This window comes from Apteryx mantelli, chromosome 8 (genome assembly GCF_036417845.1).
Source record: "Apteryx mantelli isolate bAptMan1 chromosome 8, bAptMan1.hap1, whole genome shotgun sequence".
Classification (NCBI taxonomy): Eukaryota; Metazoa; Chordata; class Aves; order Apterygiformes; family Apterygidae; genus Apteryx; species Apteryx mantelli.
In genome coordinates this window covers 31,315,751-31,341,731 of record NC_089985.1, presented here as the reverse complement: position 1 = coordinate 31,341,731, position 25,981 = coordinate 31,315,751, and the positions used below count along the sequence as shown (strand labels likewise).

Sequence of the window (25,981 nt, the reverse complement as noted above, 5' to 3'; positions counted from 1 at the left end):
GAAAAAGGATGTATCTGTAACTTAGAGCTATTACTTAGCTATCACTTCCTGGGAAATCTCCCCCAGGAATTGGCTGCCCCCCTTCACAAAAAACTTTAACCCAAACGCTGGCTATTTGTCAAACATTAGCATGCATGTGATCTTTGTTTCTCCAAATTAAATCGAGCAATTCCTACCCGCTCTCCCAGTGGGCAATCACAAGCAATTCCGTTAATTAAATTATCTCTGATTCTGCAGCTCTGGAATCTCTCAATTGACTAAGTCTGTGCTTTATCATCAACAAAATACTGGACCAGAAAGGAAACAAAAAATGCTGATGCCGAAGTGATCGGTTTCAGTTAACCCTTCCCAGCTGGATATTAAGGGGCTGCTCAAGACACTGCTGGACTGGAATGGGCCCAAGAGTAAGAGGCTCATACCAGAGATACCAGTAGCAGCTGTTCACCCGGGATTCACTCCATTATACAGGACCCCCCCCCCCACTGCATTCAACACCCTGCCTATTTGAAAACCACAGAAAGATGTAAACTATTAGCTGCTGAAGAGGCAGAAAAACACCTCAAAGATCAGTAAGCCCCTGTGAACACCCCACCCTCCCCTCACCTAGATCTCACTTGACCTTCCCAGCTGTTGAGGACTCGCCATGCAATATTCCCCTTTGGTTTATTTCAACTGGATATAAATTTCCCTTCTTCATAAATGGCCACACTTTACATAGCATTCCATAGCTTTTTACAATTCCACTGTTTGTATGTACCTTGTAAAAAATGCTTAGCACTGATTAAATGCACCACCAATAAAATTTCACAGGCCACTTCTGACACTTGATATTCTGACCTTTCTCTCTCTTCCTCATACATTTATTTGTTTTCATATGCCTGTAAACATAGAATGGCAGAGGAGAAAATTTACTGTGCCCACTGACAAACCTGAGGGTGATGTCTTTATTTTTAAACAAAGACTTTGTCTTCCCTTGTCCAAGGTGGAGAACCTGATCCCAGTAGAACATACTAGCCATTTCCCTGCACTAAGGGCAGAGGTCAGGTCGCTAGCAGCTTACATATCATAAATATTAGAAACAGACTGGTCGATGCCTTGAAGGCAGAGTCAGGCCAAAGTATGATTCCAGGAGCAAAGAAATTGCTCTTGGCTATATCCAATGACGGCCACAGATGACAATTATCATAACCGCTACTATATCGCAGACAAGAAAGCCTACTATCTAGAACTCATTTTGTGGAGCACAAATTTTAATATTCAATAAAATGATGCAAAAACACCCAACGTTAGTGCATAATCATTTAATTGTAACCCTCTCTCATAGCCAACTTACGTTCGAATGAGAAGGCAACTTCTTCAGAGCAGAGACCATGTTTTATTAGTCTGTAACATGCTGTGCATAGCTGCTGTGAAACAAGTAACAGAGGCGTTCACTTAGCACTGAGCAACAGCACAGCATGATGATGCAGTCTGGGATCTCACTTACATGTTATCTTTAACACATCTCCCTCACCGAGTTTCAAACAGACTAAAACAAACTCTAAATTTCCTGGGATAAGAACTGTTTTTGTTTTTAATCTGGTGAAAGAATTTCAACTGCACCTCCTACCTGCCATCAACTTAGCAAGCATTAACTGCAGCATGTGCTATTGCTAATATTACGGGGAGTTCATTTTGGCAGATGCTAGCGAGGACTGCTGAAGTTACTGGGAGATACATGGATACAAAGGCCTTCTGCACTTACTGGAGTGCAAGAACATAAAGCTGAAAAAAAGTTGGCTACTAACAAGCAAAACACCTACAATGACAAGTAAGTTTTTGAAAAGAAAAGTCACAGGTGGCTTTTAAAGGAAACAGGCACAGCTCAAACATTTTAAGAATGTTAAGACTCTGAAAGAAGTCTTGTGTCAGGCACTGGTGGCAGATTGACTGTGAACCACTCCGGAAGGTGCAGGCTACTGGCTTGGCATGATGCACTGAGGTTTTATTTCACTAGATGAGCTGGCTAAGGCAGAAGAGGCCAGACCTTTAGCGATAGAAACACACCCAGCAAAGCTGTAATCAGTGGAGCCATGCTGAATTACACCAGCTGAAGTTTGGACCCTTAGTCTATGAGAATGCCAGTGCTAAAAGCAAACTTCCCAGCAAGACATCAACAGTTTAGGAGCTGGCTTCCCCTTTATTTAGCTAAAAATCTCATTTATTAGGTTTATTTGTTTTTAGACTAACCTCCTTTAAAAAGGCTGACTTATAATCCTGTAAAACATTGTCACATGTATTGAGGAAATTGGCAAAGATACTAATTTATTGTCCTCTAGGAAAAAAAAGCACTCTTTCTTGATTAATGTATGTTTTTGTATTGTAAAATATTAAAGAATGTTGCTTCACCTGTAATTATAGAGAATAGTTTATTTTGGCGAAGTGCCCTGGCTTCTGGTTGCCAAGTTATGAATAATGCAATGTTCCACATTCTAATTTCCGTGTTCTAAGTTGTGAATTCGGAGCAGGGTGCATGCAAGGGCACACACATGCAAAGCTAAGGCTCTCCGAGTCACGAGCGCCTCTATTTTATACTTGCTTGCACAACTTGTTAATACTGGCATCTGCTTGCCAAATTCAGAGATGCTTCTGACTAATTTCATCTTGATGCAAACCAAAAATGTTGTCTCTTTTCTCCCCATAGAAGAATTATTTCTCTTACACTTGCATGCACCGTCACAATATCACTGAGGGGAGCTTACGGCTGCATGAAGACGTTCTAAGCCGCATTTAGTTGGGACTTGGGTAAAGATTCCCTGAAGAATTTAATGACAGAAGAATTCATTATGCTTTCATATCTCCTCCGCCTCTACAACACAGAACCCAACAATGTCTTTACAGAGCAGGAAGTAAATTCAGGCACTGGCTCTTTCTCTCTCTCTCTCTTTTTTTGGCCCGTGTTTCACTGGGACACATGTGTCCAGCCCCAATCAAAACAGAGACAGATGGCACTGCTGATCATTCAGAATGGAAGGAGCCTCAGAGTCAGCATGTTTAGATGCATTTGTAGGGCTACACAGTATCCACTGGCCACTGGGACTGATTTAAAAAGGAGGCTAGTGAAAGTCTGAGCTTGCGCCAAAATTTAAATGTGCCATTTGAGCAATTATGGTTCTACATGAAAGCTGGGAGAAAGAATGCATGGGTCATTCTGATTTCGATTTAGAGACTATGTCCTCTGCTCCAAAGAGAAAATAAATGCAATCCTATTGCTTTACTGAAGCAGCTTTGGTGATAAAGGAAACCATGCTTTGAAGACTATTTTGCTGCAGCAAAGCTTTGTTGAAGCCGCATTTGTTGAGTTAGAAAATAATTCTCTACACAATGCTCCTAAATACAAATAACTGTACATCTAATGCATTAATATGTCAGTTCACCTTTCAAATACATCCTTCATCCCGGTGACCATAAGTGTATTCCTAACAGATCTGTGAACCTGCATCGTTTTCTATCTTAATACAAATCAGGGCCACAAAAGGCAGCAAGAGGCAATGGAAAATGCAGCTCCTCTCCTCAATAAGGCACACAGGTTAGAGGTTTCAGCCTACTGAGACTTGCTTTGATTCATGAGTAAACATGTTTGGATTATGACCAAGCTCCATGTACGGCTAGGCAAGTATAGCTCTCTATTGGAAGACTTACGGCAGCTGTAACCCATCATCTTATTGCAGCCTGGAGGTAGCTTGGAATTATTGGTAGCTTTGGTTGGACAATCAGGGTATAAAATTATAAAGAAGAGGAATAGCAAATTCCTAGGACTGAACGGACCTCAAAGTTGCCTAAGTCTTGTGTCCAGCCTCTGTGCACAGTGACACGCCTTCTACTCCCATGGCCTGAATCCAAACGGCTGAAATAAACAGGAAATATCTATGCTACTACAGCAGCGCTTGGATTCATTTGCAGCCCTTTAAGGGCTTTACCGTATAGGTGATATGCTTTCCAGAACTTCCATGCATGACCACTGATTGGAGGTACACAAGGGCAGCATGATAACATCCTCAGGACAATTTCCTACAACTCCTGCAGCCTGGCCTAGAACTTTTACACTGTTACTGTTTCCTTTAATGGGAAAAGAAAGAATCAGAATTAGCATCATTTAAGGTAATCATGCCTTCAAAAAGAAACATGAGGCCATTTAAAGAGTGTGCTGCACATTAATATCGTATAACCAACTGTGGTCCCAGAGCTGGAAAAGGAAACCAACAATGAAAAGGAAGGCGAGGTCATAAGCTGGCTGAGGGAAAAAGCAAGAACACTTATGCAACTGAGTGGGAAAGACAGCTTTGGGGGACAAACAGTGTCAAAGAGGAAGAAAAGTGGAGAAGTGAATGGAGAAATGGAAGCAGAAGATGAAGTGCACAGAGTGGTGGAGAGTGAGTATGGTTAGGACAAGCATCAGTGCTGAAGTGAGGGCAAAAAGTATTTGACATGTTAGACAATGTTTATTACATTACTTGCTATTACTTTGCTCTGTAAAGACACTGCTGGGTTCTGTGTTGTAGAGGCAGAGGAGATATGAAAGCATAATGAATTCTTCTGTCATTAAATTCTTCAGGGAATCTTTACCCAAGTCCCAACTAAATGCGGCTTAGAATGCCTTCGCGCAGCCCTAAGCTCCCCTCAGCAGTATTGCAACGGTGCATGCAAGTGTAAGAAATAATTACAGCTTCTACAGTTATCCCAGACATAGTTGAGAAGTAACACAAACTGGTTTTTTTGGTATTACTTTGTATTTGTATTTACTAACTATAGTCTAAGAAATGCATAAACGACCCAGAGCCATAATTATGATCCTCCTGTTGTCATACAGCAGCTGGCACAGCACAAACACTTACTGAATCCTGCCATAATAGCCAGTAAATGCCAACGAAAGCAGCAGCTCTATTAACACCAGTATGCAGACAGTGTGCGCAGCCAGGTCTGCCCTTAAACAGATGCGCAAGAGCAGCAGCTAACTGACAACAGAAGGGGCACAACATGACCCCTTCGCAGAAGCTTCTGCTCTTCAAAGGAACATCCTCATCCAAATCGGAACACTGCCTATGTTAAAAATAATTGTTGCTTTTCTCCTGAGAGCATCTGGGCACCATACAAATGCTTACTAAAAAAAGCAGTCCCTGTCTCTGAATTCTTACAATGCAGGTAACAGACGTGAATAAACGTTCAGTCACATCCTCAAAGTATTTTCAGAAGGAACACAGCAGGACCTAGAATGCTCCATTGGAGACACTGTTAAACAGAAAAGGCTAATTTTAGGGACAAGTCCTCTCTCTGACAAGTTGCTCGCACATCTAAGGGCAGAAACTGTCTGCTAGAAGGCAGCTGTTTGTGTTTTATAAGCTAAAGTTTCTCTTACCTATGGAATAACTCCAATATTTCACAAGGAATCATCATCCATCTAACTGAAGTACCCTCTAACGGACCATCAGCCTCATATCCCCTTTGAAATAGCACAGCTGAGCACTTGCTGGGCCACGATTTATTTTTTACCTTCTAAGACATCTTGCTAACTCTATAGCTCAATAGTGACAGTCGAATTTCACACTGCGATAGCCCCCCATCGATTTTTCACTCTCAGGAAGCAACTCCACAAATTAAAGTTAACAGCATTTCTGAAACTAAAAAAAAGAAAAAGGGAAAAAAAAAGGGGAAAAAAAAGGGTGGGGGGAGAGACATGAAGGGCAAGGATGCCTAAACTGTACTTCCAACATAGGAAAAAAATAGCTTCTTGGGGTTTTGGTGTGTGGTGGGACAGGGAAGCTAGTGCCCCCAAGCCGGCGGCTGCTCTCCGGGGAGTTGCAGCTCCCCCCACCTTGCAGACACTTCAACTCTGAGACATTACAGATACAGTAGACAGCAGAGGTCCTCCGCTATAGGAAGATGTCAAATATGTATCTATAGATAACTCCTCCAATGGATAAGATTTAGACCAAATCTCTGGATACAGCTGTGTTAAGCCAAGATACCATCTTTGCCCCAGATGTGAGCTCCTCTGGTTAGTCTGCCCCACTGAGCTTCGTTAGCCTGTGATGAACCATGACACTGACAGAATTTCCCTTGGCGTAGGGGTAATTACGTTTAAGACTACTACTATTGGCACATGCAATTTCTACCAAACAGTTAAGAGTGAGCAGAATTAAGAAACTCATCCCAGCACTTTGCTCTCCACCAATATAATCTAAACGCCCAACCTACAGGATGAACTAATGCTCATTTCATAACCCCCCCCCCCAACATTCATTCACGCACCCTTCCAGCATAAAACACCAGTATACATTGCATGCACATATTACATACTACTGAATTACTGAAAGGAAGAACTAAAACCTCAAAAAAATCTGGACACAAGCCCTTGGCCACAAGCAGCACTCAGCCCAGGGACACAGTGTTTTCTCAGCTTGGCCTCAACAATCCCATGCTTCAATTCAGCCTCCTGGGTCTTGTCTCAGGTTTTGACAGGCAGAGCTGGAAGTGGACCCTCCAGCTGCAGATCCTCACCAGCAGCATCATACTCTTGCTTTGCAGAGTGCAAAGAGTTCATTTATGGCTCAGGTTAATTTTTTAATTTTATCTTTGCTATACAATTTTCTTGTCTACCACCAAAGCCTGTTAATGGTATAACACGAAGAAGGGCTGGGGAGTGCTTATCCTCTGGTGTGAATTCATAGCGGCTTCTCTCCGTTTCCCTCTGACATACCGACTTAAGCGTTCCCTCTCCCTTTTAGGCCTACGCTAATCCTCTGGCTTCACACCCATTCTGCTCCAATCTCGACATGTCTGCCTGGGCGCAGAGTCCCCGAGAGCGAGATGCTGCCACCTCACGTACTGCTCTCGCACATTAGACTCTTGGCACAAGGAGATCACCCTAAACTTTGTTTAAATTTTAAGTGATACTCCTTCACTTGCTACAGCACCAGAGCCCCTATGGAGCAGATGCTTTCAGAAAGGCTGTTTTGGAAAGAGGTAAGGTGGGGGGAAGGGGAGGGAAGAAGAGACAAGAAAAATAAAACAAATACAATCGCTTTTTGTTTCTAAAACCCTCTTTTTAACCCAACAAGCATCTCATTCGATGAAGCATGATGAGCATGAAGTGTTATATAAAGAAGATAATTATAAAGGGATTTAATGCTTGGCGGGCTTATATCGCGAGGTTTACAGCAAAGGTAGCGTACTCACTTAACCAGCTTTGCGTCCGCATTTGCTATTATGCGGGCAGCGCTGCTGGGGCCAAGTAGAATCAGAAACAAGATTTGTTTTAAGAAAAGAAAGAGCACAGCCCCCTTCCCACCAAGGATGGCAGCTCCAGTCCCACCTCCTTCCAGTTTTGCTCCATCCCTGATTAATGATGTTGTCTGCCTGATTTATGACCCACCCCAACAGATTAGAGTTTCCCTCTTCAACCTCCCCTCCCTCCACCCCACCTCAGAAGGCACAGCCACACTCCGCTGGAAATATTAGAGAATTATTAAATAAACATTCATACGTCATGTCTCTTCCCATACTGAGCTCATCGTAGTCAACACTCAGCGGCCGGGCCCTGTTTGCTTTCAGGCTGACACCGACCAGCTGGAGTGATTCATGGAGAGGCTGGCTACAATGTTTCGTGTCATATATCATGCTAGCAGCGCTCCCTGCCCCGGCGGAGATAAACTGATCAACCACAACGGGCTGGAATGAATTTATGACAACACAAAATTGAGGAAAACAAATGGGAGGTGACCCAGTGGGCCACTAACCCAGGCTCTTTCGCTGGCCTGCAATCTCGTTTGGTGGCAGAAAGCAAAATTGAACATTGGCACTCTGAATTAAAATGCTGGCTTTTAACCCCGGGGAGCCTTGGTTTCAAAATGGCACCAGGTCCCACGGGCGGCACCGCGGGAGGGAGCCGCGCGTGCCGGGGAGGCAGGGAGGGAGGAAGGCGTTCGCAGGGACGGCGCTTGGGTGGCGTGCAGCCGCCCTCCGCACACAGCAGCGCTGGCTCCACTGCTCGTGGAGGAGTCGGGGCAGATGTCTAAGTGCTCAGGGACCGGCTAATCTCTCCACGGCCGCTGCAAAGCTGCCCCGTGAGTCCAGCCGGGGAAGCGTTTCACCAGCTGAGCTCTGCCCATCTGCTTAGGACCTCAGCCACCACCTCCCACAAGACACCTCTCTCCCCACAAGCCTTCAGCAGTAATCATCACACTCCCAGGTGCTTCGCATTGGCACTGACGCACAAGGCTAGAAAAGCTTACCAAAGCCGAGAAACCCTGCAGTGCTGCGAAAAGAGAGCTGGGACCAAAACCAAGTCCCTCATTACCTGCGGCTGCTATCTGAAGTTTAAACATAACACAGATGAGGTCAACAGTGAGAAACCTGCCTGAGATATCAAAGACCTGCCGTGGTGTGAGGAGCAGCGGATTTGGCATAGACTTCCCCCCAACCCCGTCTAGTCATTCTGCACAAAAGAGACTCTTCTAAGAAAGTCTGAGTTGAGATTCCATTAACTTTCAAGCAAAGAACTTCGGCTGCATGCCAGAATAAGAATGGTTTGCTCTGTTGTATTAAAAAAACCCATCTCCTTGCCTAGACTTATTTTTGGAAGAGGGGTGGGGGGAAGGAATGTCATTCTTACGAAAGCAGGATCGATACGTGGAATCACTGCTAACTCTATTACCCCTTGTTCTAAATGGAGAGCACGGCTGACACAGGTGGTAAACCATGTGCTTCTGAACACTTTTAAAAATGCTAATCAGATGCTACACAGGGTTTAACATGCCAATCAATAACGTTCACATTTAAAAGCAAAAATTAAAGTTACAAACAATAGCGTAAAGTGATGCTGCCAAAAACTTCCTGCAAACGCCACCCAAAACAAGAAAAATGAAACCAATTTAGCTCCAGATTAAGAAACAGGAACTGGAGATGAATCAATTTAGCCTGTTGGGCTGGGTCACCATATATCATGGCTCAGCAGTGGAGTGGGAAGCAGCCAGACAGTATGAAACCCTTCCCCCCTCCTTTTCTGTAGGCTTCTAGCTCTGATCCCTGTTATCAATTAATTTAACAGAACCCCGCTACACAGACAAGCACACAGAGCATTCAGACTCCTTCAATGGCAGGACAGAAACTATTTATCACGCACATATCTCAAAGGAAAGAAGGGGGGGAAAAAAAAGCAGTTCGGAATCCTCCTCCTGAAACACCATCTTGCCTTCTGAATGTCAGCGAAATAAAGGCCTTTAAATAAAAAGCTCTCCCCGCTACTTTCAAAATCAAGATTATTGGAAAGACTCAGCAAGACACTAAGGCTTTTCCTGTAATTTCTATTGGGTTTTGCTGACCTTTTGCACCTTTTGCAGAGCTGAGGCTTTAGCAGGGCAAGGTTATTGTGGAGCAAGGCGCATGCGCATGCACGCACACACACACACACACACACACACACACACACACACACTCCCCCCACTTCACAGTGGAGTTGGCACGAGCGTTGTTTGGAAAGGATTCTGGGATCCTTCAAAAGGTGCTAGCTAAAGCCTCTTTGATCAGATTATTAAAGCTATGTCAATTTTATCACTTGAGCTCAAGTGTTCTGGAAAATGTCAAATCCTTTCAGCTCCTGCAGTTTAAAGATTTTCAATAGGAGTGGATCTGGGAGGGAGGAGGGCTGTTGGGCTGACAGGCAGGAGGCCCAAAGGGAAGCCACACAGTGGCTGAGAGAGGCTGACAGATGAGGACAGAAGGCGTATGCGTGTCCTCGAGTCCCTGCCACCAAGACAACATGCAACGGCTCACCCTAAGGACAAACCTTCCGCACTGATCTGCCAGCTCCCAAACTCAGTGGTCTTTGGCCAAGCTCTGCTCACTGAGAAGTGTCAAACAGCAGAAAACCCATGTTTGAGGTATGCCAATAGAAAGGCTTGGTATAAAGAAAGTGCCAAGACCATGAGGCAGTGTTAATGTTTCCCATGCAGCAGGGAGTTTCCTCAGTTAACACCTGACTGCAAACATAGCTTTGCAAGGCTTCCTGAACTGCTGGAGATCCCCAAATGTTCAAGGGATGCAATCCCTGGAGTCAGGATGAGAACAAACTACATTAAGGTGATTTTACAGAAAGTTATTTGTTAATTTCAATACCAGATTTTCCCCATTCCCAGTTATCAGTGGACCTCACTCCCAAAATATAAACACTGTCTCTGCTTAAATCCCATGATGTTTCTTTGCTTCCATCTCATTCAAGCTGCTTTGTTTCTTGCTTGCTGTACAGGCAACATTTATTTCAGGCAATAATCAATTCTCTCAAAAAAAATTAACTAACACAGTCCATGGTAAAAGTAAGAGCCTGTAGTTTTGGGCTTGGATTAGCAAGAGGGCCTAGCAGCTTACGGGAGGAAGCCAAGGAAAGAGGCTGTTACACAGTATGGAAAAAACAGTTGTTTATGCTACACTAGGTTGCAGGATATCCAGCTAGCAGAAAGGGAAAAGATAAGGAGATAACCAGGAACACCTGTGCTATTATACAGTCAAACACTGGGACTCAAACTTCAGAATCAACTGGAATGGCTGCAGGTACAACACAGTCAGTACTGTAAGAGACATACTTCTGTTAGCAATCATGCAAAGACATCATCTGGACCCAAAAGGAAGAGAAATTCCCTCAGTGAGCCTCCCGGCAAGTTATGGGACTGCCAGAATCCCCCTGGCTGGAGAAATGGAGGGTGGAACATGCAGGTACCATGGAAAAGACAGAACAGAGGCAATGTGGGGAACTGCTCTCAAGAGCCAAGAGACAATGATGAGTCACTTCTCCAGTAAAAGGATGATCACGCGGATACATTTACAGGTTATGTCTTGCAGGAAGAATCAAGAATTGCAAGTACAGCTCTGCAAGCCAATTGTTTTTCTTTGGGTACAGTGGGTTTGAGTCTTCACCTCCTGCCCAAAGTCCTAACTCTAGTCTAGGTTTTTATGCACCTTACAACTTATTTTGAAAACCTGTAGTACCTAGAATATAGCGAGAAGCATGGATCTATTTATGCAGTTTAAAAGAAGGTAATATACAATAGATAAACTGTTCGGAAGCTGCTCTTTATTACTTGTCACCTGTTAACTGTCTATCCAGATATTTGGGGGCAGGGGGAGTGCCACAGCCCCCTGTGGACACAGCAGCGGCAGGTCAGGACACCATTAGCCCAAAGCTCAGGCTTCACACATGAGCAAAACTTTCCCTCTCAGTGGTGAAAGCTTCAAACATGCCTATCCCTCAGAATAGCACTGCTTCTGGGAGCTCCAGATAGGCCACTATGGTCCCTAAAACAAAGAAAAAGGAAAGCTATCCAATTTACACTCACTTTTCAATGTCACTGTTCTTACAGGTCTTCTGCATGGTCTCCTGTTTACTGCTCTCACCATTACTTGTTGAGGGCATTTCTGTTGAGGGAAGAACAACCAAATTAGTAAAAGAACATTTGAGCATTTAGATACAGTCTGAGCGAGTTACAGGTGCATAAGCAGAGGACCCTGATGAGTCATTTTCATGTCAATTCTCAGAAAGAGAGAGAAGAGACTGATGCTATGTGTCCCCATCTGGCAGAAAGACCTTCTCCCTGGACAGCATGCTTCTATGATTCAGGGCTGAAGATTCAATCCCCAACCTCTCCTTACTTCATACTGACTGAACATTGCAGATTTGCCAGTTGTTTAAGCTAGGATTTAATTCAAAGAGGTTTGATGCAGCTTCCACGCCAGAGTATACCTCCAGAGAGGTAGGTCTGGAGCAAATCCATCCAGCCCACAGCCTGCTCTCAGCTGTCCCCTTTTTCTGAGATTCCTCAGACACAGGCAGGGAGAAAGATGCATGCCAGTACTGATAGGAACAGTCTGCTCACAGCTCTCTTCTCCACCAGCATTCCCATAGCTCTCCCCAACATTAGAGGGGATGCGAGCCTGCAGGAAAGATGACAGTCAGAAATGAGCCAGATGAACTGCCCTGGAGATCAGCCCCTGGGCTGTAGGTTCAGCACTGCTGCTTTAGGTAAAAGACACAAGGAAAAGGGAGCTCATAGGAAGTGCCATCAGGGCTGCTTCTCCACCACCTCTGTGGCTGTAGTTACTGAAGCAGAACACACCTACAAGTGAGCAATCCTACATCATAGAAAATAAGTGTGATTGCCTATCCTGTAGAAGAAAATGGCTGCAATAGACATCCTATGCTCTTCACTTAATGATCATGCCCTTGGCAAAACTGGTTCTACCCAACCCCCCTTCCCACTGACAAGCAGTTATGTTTCACAGGTACTTTCAAGGCTGGAAATCAAATGCCCAAAGCATTACAGTAACAGAACAGGGAACAGAATCATTGGTACAAGGCTCTTCAGGTCGCTGAGCTTCAGTTCCCTTCCTAGGGGAGCTGGAACTGCACTGCCCAGCTCTGGAAATGGATTGGCATCTACAGCTGGAAAGTGCCAGGTTTTATTATTCTCATATTTCCACAGCGTTGCTGCTTACACTTCCAGTGCTACTGGCATTAAATAAAACAAAGCAGCACTTATATAGGTTTAAAAAATACCAGTGAATTCTATGAGCTTTCAAATAATGGAAGCAAAGGTGCAATTTCACAGCCACTCATTAGCTCTGTAGTCTCTACTATGGGTCACTAGTAGGACTGATCCCAGAGTTCCCATCCTAAATGTGCAGGCTTTAGAGCGATAGGCTTCTCTTGCCATACAGAGGGTAGCAAGGACAAGACCTACATATCAGATTGTGGCAAGTCTCTAGAATCCCTTTTAAAGAAGGGAAGATAAGAAGCTGACTGGAAAAAAGGAACTGGTGCCTACGTAGTTCAAACCCCCAGCAGCTGAACAATTCCACCACAGAGTCAAGCTCTGACGTGTCCTTCTGTGAAACAGCAGTTTGTCTTTCAGTGACAAGACAGCAGGTCAATGCAATCCCTACCTCTTATCACTGTACCAGTTACTGCTCAGCTGCCTTTTCAGTGTGTCCTACTACAGCTCAGAGAGCAGTGCAAAACTGCAACGAGCCCTGAAGTTCCCTCTCCAGAGACAAGCTGCACTGGTTACCATAATTACTGGCTGGAGCACAGACACGCTGGGCCAAGCAGTCACCAGTGCTCTTTGAATGCAGATTATTACACAGGTAATGCTATTCAGGAAACACATGTGAGCTCTTGGGCCAAACACTGGACTGGAAGCCAGGTGACTAGAGGTCTGATCTTGACACTAGCTTTGTACACATCTTAAATCCTCTCTCTGTGCCTCTATCCAATAAAAGGGGAGCATCTCTTCGCACCAAGAGGTGCAGAATTCAGTCTGTTGAGTTTTTGGGATTTCTCCCAGATGCCACTGCATGCAGTTGGCTGCACTGTAAAGGTTCAAAAGGATAGTGCAATTGTGTACATGCCTGTAAATACACATTTGCTGGTGCTGCACAAGTACATTTGCAACTACCGTTTTCAACTATGGTATTGGCAGTCAGAAGATACGGAACGTCTACCTGCCCTCCTGTAGCATGAGGATGAATAATTTATATGTATAACACTCACCGTCGCTGGCCCATTTAGAAAACTCTGGCGTTATTCGAGTACTGGGTGTGCCACCACTGAAAGAGAAAAGGGAAGAATGCTAAAGGTTGGACATGGAAAACTTCACTGCTTGAAAAAAGCTGGCCCTTCCACCCACCAGTCTGCACACATCTCTCTCAGTACCTCTATTCAACAGTCAAGGCACCAAATGTGAGCAGTTGGCCTGCTGCAGAAGGTGCTTCTGTGCTGTGTCCACCAATGTACCCAGAACCTGCTTTTCTAGCTGTGACCCCTGCTGAATCACATGGGGGAGGTGTCATGCCGAGTGAAGGCTTGGGATTCAAACAGTGTCTGTCTGTGACCTAAGGCTCATTGTTGAAACCATAATTTCAAAAATGAAAGCCTTACAGGTGAAGAGAATGTGTCTGTGTTGCAGCAGTTTCTGCAGAATAGCTGCACATCATAGGCCCCATCCTTTACTACTTCCCATTGAAGAACAGCATTGAAGTGCAGAGAACTTATGGCCCTGCCCATTCACTTGCAAGCCAGTAACAGAGGCAGGAAGAGAAAGGAATCTTCTGAACAGCCTGGGTACTTGTGACTATGAAACACTTTAGCTCTGTGAGCTAAGAGAGTTACACTCAAAAGATAATCTAGGCTCATGCTTCAGGCCATCAGCTAACCCTGTTGCATTTCTATAGAAGCTTGCCAGAATTTCAAAGCGCTTTACAAGCAACACCTTCACTACTGTTTTAGAGATGGGCAAATGAGTCCAGGACACGTGCAAGGACTTTGTCCAGACAGCACAACGTTTTAGTGTGAGAGTCATAAAGGATCCAGGTCTCCTGGCCTCCAGTCCTCAGTCATCTCACCAAGCACTAAGTGTCCATAGCCACTAACAAGGGATGCCTGCATATCCTCCTGCTACAATCCTACTTTCCTGGTTGTGAAGGAGCTTCAGCATTTTTGAGGTGCTGCCTGAGGACTAGCACTGTTAGCAAAGCATCGAATGGATGAATGGTTTGGATCCAGTGTGGCAAATCTCACATTTCTATGGAGTGGAACTTAATTTTGAACTAGTGTTTGTGACAGGCTAAGCAGTAAGAAAACTTCATTTCACTGCTCTATCAATCACTTCAACCTTGACCTCACAGGATCACTCAGTCAAAGAGATAGAGGGGTAATTTAAACCCTGTTTTATGCAGGGCAGAGGGCTTGGAAAGCAATCCTAGCTCCTTGTTAAGACTCATTTTATTTGCCTGAAATGCTTCCCCAAGTGCCCTGAACATGGGCTGCCTACATTCTACACTTATGTATGTGGGCAGCGCACACATCCTGCCCAGGCCTGCCCATGCCCTGGAGCTGAATCCAAAGGGATTAGTTTGTCTGTCCCTCAGAACATAATGGGATGAGGTGAAGTCATACCCTAGGGGCCAGACTCCTAATACACTGAACAAGATTCAGATGGCATCATGTTGTATGTGTTTTTATTAAGAGGCCACATTTCATCAGGAAACATGGTAAAGCATAGGGCCCTAGTGCAGCACAGTTTCTCCTTGGCCAGAATACAGCTTCTGTCTGGCACTGTTCTGGGAGAAAACAAAGCTGGTGGGCCACTAGGGTGGTCAAGGTGACGGAGAATGAGCAGGGAGGCTTTTACAAGGAGGCTGCATGGGTAGAAATTCAGCCCTGTTACAGCCCTGCTTCTTGGTAAGTCTTCCTTGTTGTGACTCTTGCACTTAAAAATGAGCAGACATTTTCCACAAATTCAGATTCCCCAAGTATAATGAAAGCAAATTAGAAAGGCACAGCACTTACTTTAAAACAGCACCGCGGAGCGCCTCCCTCTCTTTGGCTTCACCTGGCTCTTCCCCAGTGCAAGGGATAACGTCTGCCTCGGTGTACCTGAGCACAAGGGGGTTAAGGAACATACAGCCTTGCTGCAGACAGCGGGCAGGCACTCTGCTTCTGAGGTGGCTGGGACATTATCTGGGATACAGAGCAAATTCACTCCAACTGGGAGCACCTCAAAAGAAGAGGGACTGGTATCCATGGAGGGACACGCTTTTAAATTCTGGATCAAAATTTTGTTCTAGATTGAAGGATACAGACAGATCCAAAGACAGCAATGTGAAGGCATAGCTCTTAGAAGGAGAAACAAATTCCTCAGCCTCTGCAAGGGTAACTCGCACAACTCCACTATTTCTATTTGAGCTACAGAAATCTTTTACCAGCGAAGGACTGGGGCTTCAGTCTGAAAGGCTGGTACAGATTTCAATAAAATCCCATTTAGAGCTATACATTCTTCTGCATCACAGCTGATGAGTCTATGTCTGCCTAATACCCTTGTAGGATGCTGCTGTGGGGCAGAGAAAGCTTGCCTACAGCTCTCCTTAGAGCTGTACCAAACAGTCTGGCTCTTGGATGGAGGAATTCCAGGAAACTGCCCTTTATGGTAGCTCTGCCCATGCTCCGTCTAACGAAAGGATCAAAAATGCAGCCTCACAGTAACAGTGACAGATGAATAGTGCTTGAAATACTCTGCACAAAACCTCTGCATATAAAGTGGTCAGAAAACTGCATGTCTTGTGGAAGAGAGACTATATTCTTACCAACGAAGCAGGGAAAAAAAAATATCTATGTGGAGAAAGCATGGATGGAGACATCATTGGTAATGAGCACAGCTTATGAATTACTCAGTAGAAAAACACTGTAACTTTATCTCATGCAACAATTCCTACACCTTTCACCATTTGGGTCTGAAGTAGTGTTGCATGAACGGAAGGATCTCAAAGGGAGTAACTGAGAATCCCTCCTAGTTCAAATAACAAGGTGACTGAAGAAGATACTGCCATTTCCACTAGGGCTGGACCCAGACCAGCCAACATTACCCTGTGCTGTGCTGTATCAGAGCTAGCTGAAGCACTAGATGCACCTCTAGGTTCCCTTTCAGCAGGAGCCTTTCAAAAATGATACTGTGGTTTCCCGTATTCAAGTGTGTCGTCCCCATCCACATCCAGGTCAGCGTCACTGTCTGGATTCTCCTTGCCGCTGCACATGATAAACCCAGAACCTGGAAGAAATAAAACATGTGGATGAGCATTTGAACTGGAGACCAAGTGAAGGAGATCTCCTGAGGACGGTGGGGCAGCACCAGTCTGCAGGCTGTCCTTTACTCATAACAGACTAACAAAAGGTATCAGCTCCAAAGACTGCACAAGGATTAGTTTCTAAAGACTGCACAGAAAATGCTCAGAAATGCTCCACCTTCCTGAATTTTATGTTCTAAAATGCCCCGTAACACTGAAAATGAAACTTTCCTGTCCTTTTCCTCTCCATGCAAGTTATTTGAAAGTGGAAGGCACTAGAAGTCTCTCTCTCAAAGACAGAAAAAAGTAAAGCAAAACAGAGAAGACAATGATTATGATTTTTCACAGAAGTGGGTAACACAAAAACCCCACTACTAGCACATGAGAGAAGGCCACTGGAACACTCTGAATCTGTCCTATATGCAGAGCGTGAGCACAGACTAAAATACAATTAACGATGATGCATTTTTTTGAATGCATCATAGCTTAGCTTTTTCAATATAAAGTGTTTAAGAAAAATAAGCCTGTTTCTAGGAAATCATCAATATCCACAGTTATTAATAGCCCCTTACAAGCACTTCTTATGTGAGCAAATTCCAGTGCAAGTCAGCAAGAGTCTTGCACATCTAACAAGTGTCAATCAGGTACAAACCCAGTCCCAACTCCAGCAGAAAGCAAGAGCACACTGTTTCACTCAAGACTGACCCATGTAAGAATTGCCACTTTCTAGCAATACATACATTTATTTTGGTCCTCAAGCACTTTCTTAACTGTTTTATTGCTAATTATAACCAGGCTTCCTTTAACCCAGTCTGTGTGCAAACACCTAGTAAGATGAACCTCCACTTGGCATTTACTGCCTAATGTTTAGTAATAAAAGGAAAACTAAGACAGACATACATTTATTCTTTATGGGATCTAGCACTGGACACACTCTCTCGGTGAGGTTAGAAATGAATCCAAGATCTCCTGAGTCCCAGGGTGGTGAAAGGTCCCCACTCGCATTCAGTTCTGCAGCAGATCTAAGCTGCCTGGGGACATAACTTATGCAGATATCAATTTGCTCTCTCTGGCTGCCTCCAGTATGCTTCTTCACTTAGCATCCCACTGTCCAGACAGTGGATGTGGACACCTGGCTCACAGACAGAGAGTATCTGCTGGAGCATGAAAGACCCTGCACATCCAGACAGCTGGTGACCTAAGCGTGTGCCTGGCAGACCAGGGAGCACAGCCTACCTGCAACCACACAAAGAGTAAGGCAGAGATAGACTTAGCTTTGTATGAATGCCCCAGAGGTGGTAGATTTCTGCACTGTGAACCTGGTCCTAAGTGCAGAAGATAGGCTAACATAATGCAGGGATACTGAATAAGGGGCATGTCTGAAAAAAAAGAGGATATTCCCAGGCTTTAGAGAAGCCCTCTTGCTGATGCAGATGTCCGAGTCTGCTCAGCCTACTGGCCTCTCACCAACACACACACACAAGCTTGTGCTGTCAGCAGCAGACTCGTGCTTTTCCAGCACAGAAGAGTGCACTGTATTTCTAGCAGCCTGCATCTGTGCTGAGAGCAGGGCAAGCTGAAGGTCTCATTTCCAAGGACAACACAGGGAAACAGTTCTTTACTGCCACTCTCTAGGAACGGATGCGCTGATTCATTAAGCCCCCAATAAAATTTGTTTATATGGATTTGATATTTCTATTCTCTGAATATAAAGAAGGTCCTTAACAAGTGATAACCATAGCATGACAATGATTTTAAGGCTAACCTTTCCCTAGAAGCATAAACTACTTTTTACTTCAAAGTAATTGCCAGCCTTAATTCTTACTGGAGCTAACAAAACTAGCATTGACATTGCAGCATCTACCTTCTGCTTCAGGGAGTACAGGAGTCATACTCATAGGTCAACTTGGCAGTGTCATCGGGGCAACCTTCTTCTATCAGACCCCATATAAAGCGTTTCATGTACTGGCTGCATGCCGCCAGCCAACATATGTCATGAGCTGCCTTCTCTTGCTGCAATGGTTTATCTAGTAAATCTTGAATCCTTCAGTTCATCACAATGTTTGGGAGAAGATTTAGAGTACTAAGAGAGACCTGTCAAAGAAGCTGGATAGTCTTTCAAAGCTGCCTGAGAAGTCACAGTGGGCGATGGAGTAGTAATTTACAGGCATGGCATTTAACCTGCAGTAACACCATCCTCTGAACCTGGCATTACTTTAGCCCATCACTTCTCAAAGGCCATAAACTTTGGACACACAGGTCTTCATTTTTCTTTTGAAGATGTGGGAAACACAAATCATGCAAAGCTGGAGCTGTGCCTTGGCCAGTCCCATAGGTGATCCGAATGTTAGCCAGATAATGAATACTTGGAACAAGTGCCTGGGGGGAGCAAGGGGTCAAAAGAGTGAATGTAAATGGGATCACTCCCTGCGTCCCTCTGTCTGCAAGGATGCCAAGCACAGAGGAAACACACATCTTTCCATCAATTTTGTTTCTAAGTCACTCAAGCCAACTAGTGGTTTATGGTCAGAGCTTAAGAACAGAAAATCTGCTTACTACGATACAATTCACAAATATTAAGGCACTTTGACTTCAGAATCCTCACGTCCTTGCTCTCAAAATCTTTGTACTTAAGAAAATCCCTTTTAAATCTATAATGATAATACTATTGCAGCCCTTTTGCAGAACCTAACTCTGCAATAGGAATGACTGCACTCCCAACAGAGCATTATCCCTTCCACTGAATACACAGAAGGCACAGAGGAAGAGTTTGGACAGTCAGTTTATGTTATGATGCCAGATATACACTAGAATGATCTGATACAGTAGCATTCCAACCAGAGAGGAGGGCATACAGAAGTTCATAGGTTAAGATGTGCTGTGGGAGAAGGGCAAATTTCCTTTCCTAATCATATAGGAGGACTCTCAAGCCACAAATATGTTCCCAATGTGAATCAAAAGATCCATAAATCCCAGTACTGCCACTGCCTTCAGGAGAACACCAAAGAAAAGGATGCAAAGCTCAGCTGAGAGCCAGCCTGTAGAAGGAACAGCCTGTCACAGATGCTTCTAACTGTTTCATCTGAAGCAGGGATGGATTTTGAGGCCAGTTCCAATGGGCTGGGGTTTGGTGCCACAGTTTCAACCTGACTCTCCTTGTCTAACTTCCTGGTGTTGCTTCCCTGCACAAAGCCAGTGAAAACACCCATGCAGCTGTTCAAATATTTGACGTCTGAACTGCTTGACATTATTCATTCATCTCAGGCTCATTCAAACCAGATTTCTGGACAAGTGCTGTTATAAATGGATTAAGAGGGCCACTAAATGCAAGGAAGGCCTGACAGAATCACACCTGCTTCTCACTAACTCAGCCCAAGTGTAAAGAGGGCTCCAAACTTCCACCTCATGCCTACGGCGTATGCTGCCATCCAGAAGTAAAACGTGAAATGGAGCACAGAGAGTGCCAAGTGAATAAAACGAGCTTCACAGTGGCATTGTTCCAGAACTATTAGAGGAGAATGGGAGCCTCCAGAAGACCCCCTACTATGACACCTAGGTGATCTGCAATTTAGTTGAGCACTCTCAGAGCAGCGGACGGGTTCCTCCAGCAGGCTCAGCACTCTGAAGGCCATGCAGTAATTCACTGCCATTGGCAATGCTGCCCAGAGCAGACCTCTAAAACCAATGCCACTCTCCAGAGGTCAATGCTCAGGACTAGAACTTTATCCCAACACGTTAATAAAGTCAAATCCAACAACCGAATGTTAAGTTGCAAGTTTGACCTAGGAATTCACAAGAGACGTGATCCTGACGCTGTTATTCACAGAAGCAGTGGCAAATCTTACAAGGAGAGTCACCGAAGGCCTAAAGAACATAATTCCACATGTGTATTTGAAAATGCTACTTTCAGATAAAACCAAAAAAATGCAGACTCTTCCATACCTTTCTTTTTGCTTGCTGAAGCATTTTTTTTGTTCTTATTGTGCACTTGGTTGGAGGCAACTGCTTGTCATATGCTGCCAGCCCCGATACAATTAGCCCTCCCAATGCTAAAGCAGCACAATTCTCTGACAGTCTTAATCCCAGCTGCCTCCTTAAGGTCCAGACAAACAGGAGTGAGCAGGCAGGTCAGACACAGGGGCCATTAAGCAGAGAAAAAACAAAGTTACAGCTCTGTCTCCAATCCCCATTGCTCTTGCAGCCAGGTGCTCTGACAAGCAATTCCAGCACTGGTATTGAGTGGCACCTCTATAAACCCTGTGACAGTTTGGGAGACAAACTCCCCCATCAATCAGAATGTACCTATCAAGATCACTTACCTAGAGCGCCTGCGACCCTCCAGCACTGTGTACACAGCTTTGCTTGGGCTGGCCTCAGAGCAGGCTGCCCGAGCACCAATTCAAGTTAGTTTCTGAAAATTTTTGGTACTCTACGCAAGCAACAGTGTTTCTGAAATGTGGCTGCAGAGCTCTGAAAAGCAAAAAAAAATTCATATGCCTCTGAGCCACCACCAGGCAGCAGGCGCTGACAGGTTACAGGAATCAGCTGAGCTTGAAGGAGACTGGATAACACTTCCCACTTTCTTCCATGTACAGATTAATAACGACTGGAGATAAATCTCATCAGAAATCCTTTTCTTCCCCTTTGTGTAAGTTCTCATAGTACTTTGCTTTCTCCTAAGCTGTCCCTATGCCTAAGCATCCTCTCTGACCTCTGCACTGCTTCTCAAATCTCACTTCCTTGTGCAATCCCCTAGATGACAGGTCATCTCAACATATCTTAAGTGAATGGCAGCTCAAGCTAAGATCCGGAGTCATTAACATGATATATAAGCAGATTCACAGAACAGAACAGATAAAAGGGCCTCACATTCAAGTCCCTCCCTTTCTCCATCATGTTCAGTGGCAGATGGTCAAAGTGACAACATATGCTGCTTCAGGTGTTGGCAGCACTGTTAGCTCTTGTACAGACATGAGCTCACATGGAGACTAGCAGGCTCAGAATTGGAAAGGTAACACAATCGTACTAGTGCAGATCCAAACAACCACAGCCAACTTTCATCAGCACAGCTGGAAAAGCAAAGACCTATCCTGCCCCATCTTGGCTGTGCAATTCCTATCTGAGCAGAAAAGCCAGTTTTGGGGGCCAGTTGTTCTGTATATGCTTAAGCACCAGGTCAAAGACGACTGAGGAACATAACTAAAATATTATTATTATTAGTGCCACCATTATGGCTGCAGCTACTAGTTGCTGCTCATGCAGAGGATCAAACTCACCTATTTCTCTAGTGTTTCTCCTGTTTGTCCCCCAAGGAAGGAATGTTTGAATCTGTATCAGGAACACACAAAATTCTGGATTTCTACTAGAAGTTCTGTAAGTGGGTCTAAATCCAAATCCACCTCAGAGGTGTGCAGCTTTCCGGGGGTCTGGAAAGAGGCTGGGAAGAGGCTTTCATGCTGCTCACAGGTAATTTACACATGTTCAGGAAGGAAAAAAAAACTTCCTGTAAATCTCCAGAACTGTAGCCTTTGCTAATAACACTCGCTGCAGCAACCCCCTTCTGCAAAACCTCCCTTTCCAGCACGTTCACTCTATTTTCTTAACGAAATGTCACTCGTTGGCTTCTTGGAGAGTAAAAACAATGAGGGCAATAAAAGTAGTTTATGCAGACACACGGCCAGGCCACACACACTTCCTGAGAATGGCTCTAAACTAGGTTTATTTCATCAGCTGCTAAAGTATCCCAAACTAGTACTAAGAGGACAAGATGGCACGGATGCTGTTTTATTTTAAAAGGTGGTTTGGGAAGAAAGAAAAAGCCATTAGGGATCCTTGAAAATAAGAGCAAAGCCGAGAATGAGGCCATCCTGAACAGCAGTCTTTCTCCAGATTCGTAACATTTCCCCAGACATATTTTTGGACAATCAAACTGTTCCCCTTTCTTCTCTAACACATACAGAGATATAGAAGAGTTCTTCTAGTGACTTTCACAGCCTGTTGCAGGAAAAATTTACATTCAGAGGCCATGAAATGCTGCTTGCAGGACATGGGTTTTGTTTCTCTGGAGCCAGCTCCATTTCAAGTGAAGCAGTGATTTACCTGGAAAACTGACACCCAACTGTGTCATTACACCGAACACCTGAAATAGCAGATGCGCCAATCTGAGGTCATCTATTAGCTCCCACAGAGCACAAACAAGCTGCCAGATATCTGACTGCTTACCAGCGTCTTGGATGCTTACAGTGATCTTTGCTAACAGATCAGAGGAACAGCTGCCTTTAAAGAAAGGGCCATATAATTTTATGACCATTAACATCATTTTGCAGCAACATGCTGAACAAAGGGCAGGCAAGCTCCTCTGTATAGGATAAAAGCCAGCTGCTGCAAGGCTCAGGGAAGAGGCTTGCCCACCCCTAAAAGCACCGAGGAAATGGCTAGGAGTATTCCTGAGATTTCTTTTATGCCTCTCTAACGCATCAGGTGCGGATCTTGGCTGGAGACAGGAAAATGCACTTGGACCCAAAGGGCTGATCCAGCATGGCCATTCATGCACAGGTGCCTCCTAGAACTTCATGGCAGTGTGGTGCATGAAGGTGAGAACAGTCTCACATCTGCCTCAAAGGCTGCTCTTCAAACCCAGAGCTGAAGTACAAACGCAGCAGCACAGCCACAGTCTTTGCAGCTATGGCTCGTTTTCCACAGTCAGAGAAGGGTGGATCTGAAAGCTTTTGTTCCCCTAGGGAGAGGGTGGAAACAAACAAAAAAGGAAGAGGGAGAATTAAAGTAATCTTGAATCACTAAGCAGATTCACATCACTGGATCAATAAGCACCACTGACAGGGATCACAGGAATGTCACAACTTTGCCAATAATAAAGCAGCACAGCAGAGCTAGGAGGATGACTTTTCTGAGGCAGCCAAGCATGAAGCAGCAAGGCTGGTGAACGGCTGAAAGCGACACCCGGGCTTAGAGTGGGCCGCTGCCAGCAGCAGGCCTCGGTGCAGTTTGCTTTAAATAACGATGAGCACACAGATTGTATTTGTGGGGGAAAGACAGTCAACGACTGAAAGAATCCAAGGCCTAAATTTCACAGGCCAAACCCATATGCTCTCCCCAAACGAATTCTTTTCTAGGCTGGAAAGAAGAAAGAAAAATCAGTGTTAATTTAATCAATTGATCAGCCTATTGATTGCAAAACTGGAGCTGCTAGTTAGCCATGTGCTGTAATGCCCTCAGCTCTGAAACCACAAAATACACCATTGATTTCTTCATTTCCAGCTCCAAAATAAGAAATAAAGCTGTGCTTTCAGCAGGGAAGCAACTTTCTAGTCCAGGGAAAGGATGCAAGTGAACGAGAACACAAACCAGGAAACAGGGGCAGCCACATCCTGCGAGTTTCAAACTGAAATTAGTTACAGATGCAGTCACGGTGTCTTGTATAAACGCTATCGATTGGGTAGCTGACAGTCTTCGGAGCCTCCATACTAGGACAATCAATCCGGCTACAGTGTCACCTGCCACTTTGCTGAACAGTTGACAATGCAATTATCCAGTGTGGAGGCAGGGAGTTGGCGTGTGTCAAACGCAGTTAGCCACTTTCCGGGCACTACTCGATAATGCGTTTCACCGCCAAGTGTACGAGACGACACGTGGAGACAGGAGCTGTTTAAAGCCATTGAGACCCGTGCTCCCTTTTCCTTTAGAAAAATCTCACTGCCCCTGACTTAACAACTGTATTCTAAAATGCTATTAAAATCACGTCAATCAACTACTTGGTGCTTAAGGCTGAAGTTTGACCTGAGTCGCCAAGAACTAGGTTGCAGTTCTAGCAAAACTGCAGATGCTTGAGGGGAAAAAAAAAATTGTCAAATGACTGTCTTAAAGCCTGGAACTTTCAAAATCAAAGTGGAAAGAGCACTAGAAAAATGGATTGGAGAGAGCAACTCAGCCAGTGCAGCAAATGGGACTGGAAGATCTCATACTGCATGTCTGAGATCTAGGAAAATTGAAGTTTAAAGGGATGCTGTCAACTTGAAATCCAGTCAATTTCAAAAAATTGAGTAGTTTTGGGTGCTCTACCTGCTCCCTTACTCCCCCTGCCAATTTTCATGGTTTTACAACTGCATTTTATGTTTTTTTTTTTAATTAATTTTTTTCTCCTTCCTCTGTTGCTGGGTGACAGAGGCCCCTTTTCCTTCCCCAAGAACTATACATAATACTGTCAAATGGAGAGAATTCCCCTTCTTCCCACACAAAATCTTTTTCTGGTTCGAGTGACTGCCAGTGTTACGTAAATCAAGATTCAGTTGATCGTGCTCCTTTCAGCTAAATCTTTCTGGCAGTTTGAGCATAAAATTTATGTTCTTAGATTTTTAAATGTGTTAAAATCAAATCAGAATGCCTGAAAAATGTAATATTAACCATCTTGACTTTTAATGTCTATAAGCACTGAGTTAGTGTTTTTTCTTTTTTTTTCTTTTTTTCTTTTTCTTTTAAGTTAGTACTTTTAACTTTGCAGAGTCCCAATGATTATATCCTGTGTTCCAAAATGAAAAAGCCATCGTTGCTTGAAGTGTTATGCAAACATTAAACAGACATGATAGCAAGTATCAATTAATCAGTGGTTTAGGACAGCCTTTGTATGTAAGCTAGGATTTCTAAAATGTTCTTTTAAATCACGTACCGTTCTCATCTGCTTGTCCTGCTCTTTAAAGTCAACTTTTGATATTAATGTATAGTACAATATCCAAAAGACATTTATTAGCCACAGAATCCCTCAATTTCTATACATGAACGCAGCCTATGGAGAAATAGGCAGGTATAGCCCATCTGATTACTATATATTATACTTTATATAAACAGATCTCCCAGCTCTTTTAGGTCAAGTACCGTCTTATGAACAAGTACTTGCTCTCAAAGGAGAGAGGTGCAAACATTAAGGAATGCTTGGGCTACTTCATTGGACAAGTACAAAGTCCTGTCCTTCAGCAACAGAGGGATTACCAGGATTACCACCATTTTACACAAGGGCTGAGGTAAGGCATACGAGTGCTCTGGGACCTAGCGGCCCTCTAAAGAGGGGACAAGCCATAAAGCAAGCATCTGAGAAATACAAAAATTTATACATTATATGCCAGTGACATCTTTCATTTCCTGCATAATCTCTTAGAAGTCACACTTCTACTGTTCTGTAGAAATGCTTTTGCCAAATTTCAGCGGATCAGTTTATCCCCTTTTTGGTACAACCTTAAATGCTACTTTAACCTTCTGCCATGAAGAGATGGAAAATCTCATTGTCTTCAGAAGCTTTCCTGCTTACCCAGTTATATTTTGTCAG

At 44.3% G+C, this 25,981-nt stretch overlaps 1 protein-coding gene across 3 annotated transcripts in view; it reads right to left on the bottom strand.

Moving 5' to 3' along the window:
• RNF220 (ring finger protein 220) overlaps positions 1 to 25,981 on the bottom strand; it is a 238,153-nt gene that overhangs the window by 16,249 nt on the left and 195,923 nt on the right. For all 3 annotated transcript variants that reach the window (XM_067301107.1, XM_067301108.1, XM_067301109.1), the window contains 4 exons: positions 16,532 to 16,628; positions 15,374 to 15,460; positions 13,577 to 13,632; positions 11,367 to 11,445 (listed from right to left, as the gene is read on the bottom strand). In XM_067301107.1, the coding sequence (XP_067157208.1) occupies positions 11,367 to 11,445; positions 13,577 to 13,632; positions 15,374 to 15,460; positions 16,532 to 16,628 (319 nt within the window). The remainder of the gene's footprint in view (positions 1 to 11,366; positions 11,446 to 13,576; positions 13,633 to 15,373; positions 15,461 to 16,531; positions 16,629 to 25,981) is intronic.